We start from the raw sequence: 10732 nt of genomic DNA on the forward strand, positions 1-10732 counted from the left end.
ATTTCAATTTTCACTAAATTTAATCGATTAAGATTCATTTTAATTGATTACCTAGGCTCATTTTTCTAAAAAAACCTGGAATTTTTATAGTGATTAATCGATTAAATGCAACACTTAATCGATTAACGACAACAAATATATTAGAATCAGAAGTGTTTTTGTCACTTTTACAAACCCTCTTTTCCTCCTTTTCTCTAAAAATCTCAAATGCAAACAGCAAATTCGAAATCTTAGCTTAATAGAAGTATTAAACCTCACCTTTACCCATTTGTGCACCTCAATTCATCGAATTCGATTCTCTATTTCCCAAGCAATCCCATTCCCAATTCCAAAACCATAAGCTCTAGTTTCCCTCCCTTATCCTTCTTCTCCTCTCATTACTCACAGTTTTAATCATCAATGGAAAGAGGACGTTCAAAGAGGTTCAAGACAACTGCTCACCGCACTCGTAGGCCTCCTAATGCTTCATCTTCAAATCTGAACGTGAGGCACGACCGTGGAGATCTCTACTACTCACTCATACTTCAAGAGACCCGGTTGTCCAAATTTCTGGGAAGGAAACCCACCTACATAAGGTATGATGATCTTACCTGGATGGCAGAACAAAATTTCGAATTTCCGCAAGGTATGCATGCTTAGGGTGTTGTAATGTTTTTGGAATTGGGTAATCTGTACCCCGCTTTGATTAGGGAATTTTATGCTAACATCCATTATAAGGATAGTAGATATTGGTCTATGATTTCAGGAAATCTGTTTGAGATGGATAGTAGCATTTTTATAAATGTGGGTGACTTATCCACTATTGGTGTTAGCCTAGGTGATTGTGAATGGCTTGCTGATTTCGATGCTGCTGAGGTATATAAATCATGTTTGAAAGGTCCCCATCTGTATGTCCAGGGAGAACTGACTAAAGTTGGTTCTTTATCAGTAGAGAATAGATTGCTTCACTATTTGATTACGTACATCTTGATTCAGAGGAACACTAGTCACGCACAACCTACTGTTAATGATCTGAAATTTCTGTATGCTGTGAAGGAGAATATAATGATAAATTGGTCTGAAGAAATTCTGAAGGTCATGTATAATGTCTCTACATGGCAATCCAAATTGCTGCCCTATAGTATCTTCATATCGAAAATCATTGACTATCTGCATATTGACGTATCTGACACCATCGTCATAGAGACTTCTGACAAAGATCACCTTGTTGGTGAAAGCCTTATCCACAAGATGAGTATCTACAAGTATGAAAGTACTTAACAATACTAGGAAGATTTTACTACAATGGCCTTGGAGTTGTCTGATGATGAGGATCAGGTTGGTACGGATCAACCTAATGCAGAGACTCAGGGGGAGCCATCTGGAACTGCGCCGCAGGAATCATCATTTGGATTAGCTCAGTTGGATGCCATGGAGCAAAGGCTGAACAACATGATGGATTTACCCTTTCAGTGTTTGAAGGACTCCTACCATACTGATTTGGAACAATTTGAGGAGCGTCAGGTTGCTTATATTGATAACGACTATCAGGATATGAGGAGCTTTGTCCAGAACACTGCTGAGGCACAAAATGCGAGGTTTTGTGTAGAGTTTGAGAAACTGAGATTCCTCATCCAGGGTGATCGTAGTCTGACCGTACCTGATGACAGAGATCCTCCCCAACATCCCTAGATTAGAAGGCCTTAGTCTTAGGTTGCCCTAGGTTTAGTCCTTCTATATGGCTAATTTTTTAGGATTTATGCTGCTTTGTAATTTCGAGACATATTTTCTCTTTACTTTCTGGATTGTAACTCTAACTATCTACTATTGCTGCAAAACTTTATGACTTGCATATGCATGCCTTTGAACTTAAATCGTTCCTATTGTGGTTTCATTTTGCTTATATATGTCAAATATAGCATGATTGCATGTTTGGTGGATCTTGATCATGTTTGGTTATATGTATATCTTATGTTTGATTGAGCCTACTGTTTGAATGCTATAATGTAAATGCTTGATCACTTCAGGCTTGATTGGTTCATATATAACCCTCCATACCATTAAATATGTCATATTGTTGTATTCTGTTGGTTTAATCGATTAACATGTTGTTTTAAGCGATCAAATGCTGATAAATTTGTGCACTTGTTCAATTCTTTCATCAACTAGTTAATTAATTACATTCCCAACATTAATTGATTAATTAAAGTTTGAGTTCACTTCATATCTTTTCTTACTTTCGACCAAAATTTCATTTAGTTTATCTTTTTGATAATGTCAAAAGGGGGAGAAAGGTTGTTTTGTTGTTTAATGTGTGCATGTTGTAAACAATACTAAGCTTCCGTTGTATAGCTATACCCTTTAACTTTGAAATCAACAACCATTCATTTTGTGATCATCTGCAAGCTATGCATCAAAACAAATTTGGTGTTGAGTTTGTCATCATCAAAAAGGGGGAGATTGAAAGTGCAATGTGTCAAGAGAGCACTTATGCTTGCCTATGTTTTTTGATGAAGACAAAGGACTTAGTGAAAGCTTAAAGACAACTCTCAACATGCCAAAGATTCAAGAGCTTCATGTCTAGACTAGAGTCATAGATGTGTCTGAGTTATTGAGTCTAGGTTAGGTAAACCTAGATGCAAATCTCACAAAGTCTAAAAACTACCATATCATTTACATGAGACATGCCATCTAGTTTATTATATGTTCATGCATTAATCATACATGTTATTTGTGCATTTTAGGCATAACATAAAGGTAAAACATGTATAGTTGATAAGCATAACATATAGGCAGTTTACCAATTAACATCTTAACTAAAAATATGTCAATTAATCGATTAAGTAAAGATTTAATCGATTAACATGAAAACGATTTTTAACAGTTTCAAGAGATAACTGAAAAACATATTTCAGTTACTCTCTAGCAACCCATCAATCGTTTAACAAGCAACATAATCGATTAATTGGGTGAAAAACAACTTTTCTATATAAACTGTTTTTTCAACAGATTTCAATACGATTTTATACATTCATACATTCATATTAGAATTTCTAAGCTGCGTATTTTCATGTTCAATGTATGTCATATAGGCAGAGAGAATTACACGTGAGATTAGAGTGAGATAGTATTATGCTTAAGGATTAACATGTCATCCATTGCATACTATCAAATGTGTTTATCATCCTATCTTGTTCTTACATGATTCTTTCATACTGTTTAGAGATTTCTTAAGGGTAGAAATTACATGTTCTTCATGATTCTGATCTTATACATGTTCATAATAATTGTGAGATTTGTATAGGGTTTATAACTTGTTCTTTCTTGTAATATTTGAGCTATTTTAGTGCTTCATATTACTCTGTTTTTTGTGTTGTTTGTGTAACAAGGAAAGTCGTCTCTTGGTGTCGTACCACCAAAGAGATCAGAGAGTCTTCACCAAGACTTGGAGGTCTTGAGTTTAGAGCATACTCTTGGCTGGGGTTGGATCGTAGGAAAGATTTTCCTAGGCGATTGGGTAATGTCAAACCAAGGTAGAGGTTCCGGGAACTCAAGAAGGGAGCGTTCAATTTTAGTGAAGAAAATCTCCTGGATCATAAGGGAGGACTGAATGTAGTTTTGTAGTGGACCACAAAACAAACTAGTATAAAAACCTTGTTACAGACTGTTTTTTCCCTTATCTCTTTACCGTTTTTAGTATCTTTTAATTGCCTATTGTAGTTGATATTTTGAATATAGTATTACTGTCAAATGAAGATCATCTGTGTTCAAATATATATGCTATATCATTTCTGTATAATATGGAATTGGCAGTGTAATTGAGCCACTCAACAACTGCTAATTCTGTGCGACTTAATCGATTAAGTCATAGCCTTAATCAATTAACTAGGTAATTTTCCAGAATATGACTTTATTGCAAATAACGGTAAGTGGGAACCACAACGCCTATTTAACCCTCCTCTATGTATATTCTTTCACTGATACCTAACAATTGTATATGCAATCATCCACTATAACCAAACAGTTTTACAATTAAACATTATAATAACTTTTTGAGTTGGTTTTTGAAAGATAATAAAAATATATTTATAATATACCTGTAAATTATCTCTCAAATCACACACCAAACTCATAATATTAGGGGCTGCTCTCTTGTTATCTTTTGAACAAGTGTGAATGGCTCAAATACCCAATAGTAGAAATTCATCATCATCATGGCCAACTTAATTCGATCGACTTCCATCATTTTCTATATTCTTATTTGGGGAGCACATCTTAGATCTCATATTTTGTGTTATTTTATGTGCTATGAGTTATAATTAGTTGAAAAAATATATTTAAGTTAAAAGTTTAATTATTAATTATTTTTCTGACCGATCATATCCCATAGCAAATGGAATGACACAATATTCTGGGACAGAAGATGTGGTCCTTGCTTGAGTTTCAAATTGCACCGTTATTGGTAGTGCCTAACACAACCACAACAAGCACAAATACATCTTCAATTAGGGGCGAGCAAGAGCAGACCCTATCAGCTTCCCTTGTATGACCCTAATGATTGAGCCTGAATAGAGTTGGATCTCATCGAATCTACGACCGAGTTCAGATTCAAAAATTAGACTCAGACAATATATTGGGCCGAGTAGGGACCAAGCATAATCCGACCCGACCTGTCCCATAGTTACTTACTCATCATATTTGTATGTATCTCTATTAAATTGTGTAACGAGTAATGACACATTTTTGGTCGAAAGTATGATTGTTTCTCTAATTTTTCCATCATATATAAATAATTAACAAACGAATATGCATTATATTTAATCGGGTAGGGTTTAAAGGTTGACCCGATCAATATTTATTGTCGGGTTAACTTCGGATCCAGGGTCAAATCCAAGTTAAAAAATGATCTGACCAATATTTAAGTTCGGGTAAGGACAAGCCTTAACTCATCCCAACCCGACCATGCTCACCCCTCTCTTCAACCAAACCATGCATAACAACATCGGTATTCACTCCTCAACTTGTCCTCTTCGATTACCGAACTGTGATCAAAGTCCTACCAGCATTTAATAGACAAACAATCATCCAACTATTACACCAATGTAAGATATATCCATAGACTATAAAATTATCTATATAAAATATCACTAATTCAATATAAAATACAATATGAGGGATCTTTAACACAATTGCATATTTGGAAGGGTAAATTAGTCTTTCTTCTATGTGGTTTGTACTTAAAACACTTTGTCCTATGTGGTTTTAACTTTTAACACTTTGTCACTTGTGGTTTGCTATGTTACCACAATACCCTCTTGTTCATTTTTCTGTTAAATTTGTAATGGGGAAATTAACGAACAAATTTCATCTCCAAAAAGGCAACAAAACAATTCTCCAGAGAGACAGCTACATCCCCAATCATAATGACCAATTAACTTTTGAAGTAAACTAAGCTTTGTAATACAATATTATAATCTAGCAACTTAGATTAAATTGGACAATTGATCCCAATTAAATATAAAACCACAATGACCTACTTAAAGAATAGTATATGCAAGATAATCAAACTAGACATATCATGGTACTAAAACGTCTAGTGATAAAAAAATGGGGACTCTAAAAGAAAATCAAAGTAGGAGGTTGCAAAAGATCAATTTCATTAATGTTGTAAATATACAACCATAATCTATCTTGTAGAAGTCTTTTATGTCTTTTAGCAGCATATTATGGAAAGCACGACAACCATATAACAAATCACATAGCAGCATATTATGGAAAGTAGGATTTGAATAATTCACACTTCCCAAAACAATTAGTAATTAATTTTTGTGATGTTTCCTATTTACAACAATTATCCTCTTCCATAAGAATGTAATATCTACATATTTTAATTTAAATATTTGTACACTTAGTAATCTATCATTCATTTATATTACTGATTTTGTATTACCTTTTTTAATGATTAAACATAAAAGTAGTATTTGTTGTTATGTTCCATCTTTTAAACATGAATGATATAGTAGTAATGTAGAAAAATTATAAAATGTTAATGTATTCCATAATCATCAAAATATAGTATTTGAATAATTCACACTTCCCAAAATGATCAGTAATTAATTTTTATAATTTATGTTTCTTCGAATAAATATCATTTATCATAATGAAATCCTTCACATTTTATGATGAAGGTAATATATATATATCAATAATATAAAAATTTATATATAATCAATATATAATATATTATTCATTTATATTAATTTTAGATTTTCGGTGTGTATATCTTTTTCAATTATACGATTCCTTTAAGTATTTGTGTTATTGTGCAGAAAAATGAAACGTTGATGACGGATTTACCTAGAAATATAAACAAGTGAAAAAAATAAGATAAGTGCGATTCTCACGCCACAATATAAAAATGAACATAGCAGCATTAAATTAAATCAGATCGAAAGATAGAGTTGTAAGGTTACACACGTCATTTCACATACTCCTCAACAACATTCAGATCGAACTACCACCACACACACTTCAATCATTTCTCAATTCCACGACGCCATGGCCATGGACCTTCACATGGATTCCATGGCCTCTTCCATCGGAGTCTCCGTCGCCGTTCTCCGCTTCCTTCTCTGCTTCGTCGCCACCATTCCCTTCAGCTTCCTACACCGTTTTGTCCCCGGTCGATTCGCTAAGCATCTCTACGCCGCCGCCGTCGGTGTTCTTCTCTCTTACCTTGCGTTTGGATTCTCTTCGAATCTTCATTTCTTGGTCCCTATGTTTATTGGTTACGCTTCTATGGTACTTTATCGGCCACACTGTGGGATCATTACTTTCTTCTTGGGATTTGGTTACCTCATTGGCTGGTATGATGTTTCTGAATCATGGATTTTTTAATGTTAGGTCTTGTGTTACTGATCGTCGTTGTACTTTGAATCCGTTTTATGCTGCAAGTTAATGCATGCAGTGCTTGTGTCTCGAGTACTAAAAAGTTCCTTGTATAGTTCAATTTGTTTCACATGAGGTATAAAGTTAGATTATAATCTTGAAAAAATAATTCGGGAGAGCTTATAGAAGTTGCTATTTTTAAGTTCAAGACAAATTTTTTTGCATAAACATTATTTAAGCATATTTGTACAAATAAATCTTTTTTTTATTACAAATTTTGAAATTTTAGAGTATTTGTTTTCTTATAGAAATTTTCTCTGTTTGTTTGCATTTACTAAAAACATTTTTCCTAAAGTTTAAAGTGGGAGACATTACTATTAAAGGATTGTCATGACCATCCACATGTCCCACTTTACTTATATACTATTACATTTGTATGTCCTTTTATAGAAAAGTTTTGACTTTTTGTTGATGGTATGTGTTTGTGTGATGCAGCCATGTATATTACATGAGTGGAGATGCATGGAAGGAAGGTGGTATTGATGCCACTGGTGAGTGCTAATTCATATACTGTTTCTTATTTCAATTTTTTGGGATTAAAGACAGTAACTGTTAGGATCCAATAGAAGCCTCCACTTTGGAAGGCTTACTCTAAGAAGAACAGTAAGCCTCCATTCGGCCAAGTTTAGTTTTATGTGATATTGTTATTGGGTTAAGTTTATATTTATCTGTCATTCTTTATTTTAAGAAGGATTAAGTCTTTATCTTAAGTCTTTGTGTCTGTTAGATTATTATAAATAGGAGTATTGTCATGAGGTTAAGTTTATGTTTTGAAGTATTGAGTTGTAAGGGTTTGCCCTTTGGTGAAGGTTCTTCTTCTTGGATTTTCAGAATCAATTTTAGAATCCTTTCTCTTTTCTATTTTTTATTGCTCAGTTACTGTTAGGATATTTTAAATCCTATTCCTGACAGTAACTTTATTGCCCAGCTGTAACGTTATTTATGTTGCTCATTTTATCATTAATTATATGTTGTTGTACTACTAGGGGCTTTAATGGTTTTGGTACTGAAGGTGATATCATGTGCCATTAATTACAATGATGGTTTATTGAAAGAAGAGGATGGTTTGCGTGAGGCTCAGAAGAAAAACCGTTTGATTCAGTTGCCTTCACTGATTGAGTACATTGGTTACTGTCTCTGCTGTGGGAGTCACTTTGCTGGTCCAGTTTATGAAATGAAGGATTATCTTGATTGGACTGAAGGAAAGGGGGTATGTATGTTTAATATTTTTGTCACAGATTCAGTTGCAGTTTCTCATTTTAATTTTGCTTTTGTAGCAAGATGTTTCAAAAAGGTTATCATTTCCATATGTGATATGTACTTCGATACTTTTTGTTTATATATCTTTCAATTATTTGTCGTATTGTGTTCCATGACCATGTTTCCTACAATTTGCTATTCTTGTGTCTTGTTATTTGCAGATATGGAGCACCAAAGCAAAAGGTCCATCACCATCACCATATGGGGCAACCATTCGAGCTCTTCTTCAAGCTTGCTTTTGCATGGCCTTGTATCTGTACCTAGTGCCTCTGTTTCCGCTGTCCAGATTTTCTGATCCTGTATACCATGAATGGGGATTTTGGAAAAAGTTGGGTTACCAGTTTATGGCTGGCAATACAGCACGCTGGAAATATTATTTCATTTGGTCGATTTCAGAAGCTTCTATTATCATCTCAGGCCTGGGTTTCAGTGGCTGGACGGAATCTTCTCCACCAAAGCCACGTTGGGATCGGGCAAAAAACGTAGATATATTAGGCCTTGAGTTTGCCAAGAGTGCGGTTGTGATTCCAACTGTGTGGAATATACAAGTCAGCACCTGGCTTCGTCATTGTGAGTTTCTTGCTCTTGAGTTTGAATGCTACTCTTACATGTTTTTGCATTGCTACCTCGGTAAAATATAGACGACCCTTCAATTATAGGAATGAAACTCAACTTAGAGTCCTAGCTGCATTATTGTCCAGTTCTTGTAATAATTAGGCCATAATATTTTGTTGGTGGTTGGCTGCATGGTTGGTTTTTACTTTAAATAGTTTGGATCAATGTTATACTCTCATGTTTCAAGTAGTAATGTTGTTATTGTTTGTGTTTTTCTAGATGTTTACGACAGGCTTGTTCAGAAAGGGAAGAAACCTGGTTTCTTTCAGTTACTTGCCACACAGACAGTCAGTGCTATTTGGCATGTGAGTAAAATGTTAGCTGTATTTTAATTTGATTCTGTTTTTTGGTGCAATTTTAATTTGATCATCTAATACCCTGTATTTGCTTCAAGCTTACATGCTTGCTTTGCAAATTTTTATATAGTTATTTTAGGAATAACTTAATTTAAGTAGTTACCAAGCAGTTTGTGATCATTGATATTCCTGTATATGTTCAACAAAAAATGTACTCCTAAGTCCTAACATGATTCTAGCAAGCTGAAGAAGGTTTTGCTTGAAACAGCTTTGTTGCACCTGTATTGATATTTTACATGGTTGAATATATGCTTTAAGTGTAACGGACTATGGTGTATCAATTTTTAAACATTTTGACTTTATCATTGCAGGGATTATATCCTGGATACATCATATTCTTTGTTCAGTCGGCGTTGATGATTGCTGGTTCTAGAGGTAATAAATTGGATTATGCTCATTTGTTGTTCTTTCTTCATTTAGTTAATTTGTTTGTTTCTTTTCAGTCATATACAGATGGCAACAAGCTGCACCTCCAACAATTAAGAATGCATTGGTGTTAATGAATTTTGCTTATACAGTTTTGGTTCTAAGTTACTCTAGTGTTGGCTTCATGGTTCGTACTCTCTCTCTCTCATGCACACAAATAACCCCAAAAACATTAACACATTTCAATTTGTATGCTCACACCTACCCTGCAAATACAGAATTTTCTTACAATCTTTCCATTGTTTCTCTGGTTGGGTTTGTATAGGTATTAAGCCTGCATGAAACCATAGCCTCATATGGAAGCGTGTACTACATCGGAACTATTGTTCCAGTTGGACTAATTCTTCTTGGTAATGTAATCAAACCCGGGAAGCCTGTGAGATCTAAAGCCAGGAAGGAGGAGTGAAGTAGACAGTGCAGTTTATCCACTGGAATTATGAAATCAGATTAGGATGATAGGATATAATGGACTTTCCCTGGTATTCAATGTTCTGTAAGAGCACCTTTGGTCTTTAACATGGTTGAACCACTTATGTTGTTGGCTTTGAATTTTATTTATTTTGTTAGAACCATCTTGTTATCAGGTTGGTAAAAGCAATTATTAAGAAAATGTCAAGAATTAATTTTACTACATGGAGTGTGGGACATATCTGGACTTTATGTGCTGTGTTAATTTTGGACTCCTGACAATTACTGGAAGCTGGTGTATTCTCTAAATTCTAAATCTAATACATTTGAACTCTTTATGGATGATAATATTATTTATTACGGTTAATATTTATGTATTGTCAATATAAAAGATTAATATATAGTGAATACATTATCCAACATTCATCTCCATTACTTTTTCGAAGAATCAATAACGATTAAACTTGAATAGTAAATAATGGAGTGATAATGTATACATTATATATTTTTTTCTCCTCTTCATCTTAGTCTGCCTTCAACTCGCTACTTGTTGATTTTCTATCATACTGTCCACAAATGATTGTACTATGGTGGTTAGAGAAAAAGGCTATTTTTGTCCATTAATCCAATCATCATTTACTATGATCAATCAAATCAACGGTCCTTATGTGTAAAGATGTTTGGGCTATGATAAAAATGCAGTTATTTGTAAAATATAAAAATGCCATAATAGGTGATGA

General features: G+C 34.0%; 1 protein-coding gene across 1 annotated transcript; it reads left to right on the forward strand.

Annotated features, from left to right (window-relative positions):
- Nucleotides 6452-10301, forward strand: LOC109349977 (lysophospholipid acyltransferase 1-like). Its single transcript, XM_019591066.1, has 8 exons — nucleotides 6452-6845; nucleotides 7363-7418; nucleotides 7914-8137; nucleotides 8349-8757; nucleotides 9022-9107; nucleotides 9470-9533; nucleotides 9602-9711; nucleotides 9850-10301. The coding sequence occupies exons 1-8, from the start codon at nucleotides 6538-6540 to the stop codon at nucleotides 9988-9990; spliced, it is 1398 nt and encodes a 465-aa protein (XP_019446611.1). The 5' UTR covers nucleotides 6452-6537; the 3' UTR covers nucleotides 9991-10301.

This window comes from Lupinus angustifolius, chromosome LG06 (genome assembly GCF_001865875.1).
Source record: "Lupinus angustifolius cultivar Tanjil chromosome LG06, LupAngTanjil_v1.0, whole genome shotgun sequence".
Classification (NCBI taxonomy): Eukaryota; Viridiplantae; Streptophyta; class Magnoliopsida; order Fabales; family Fabaceae; genus Lupinus; species Lupinus angustifolius.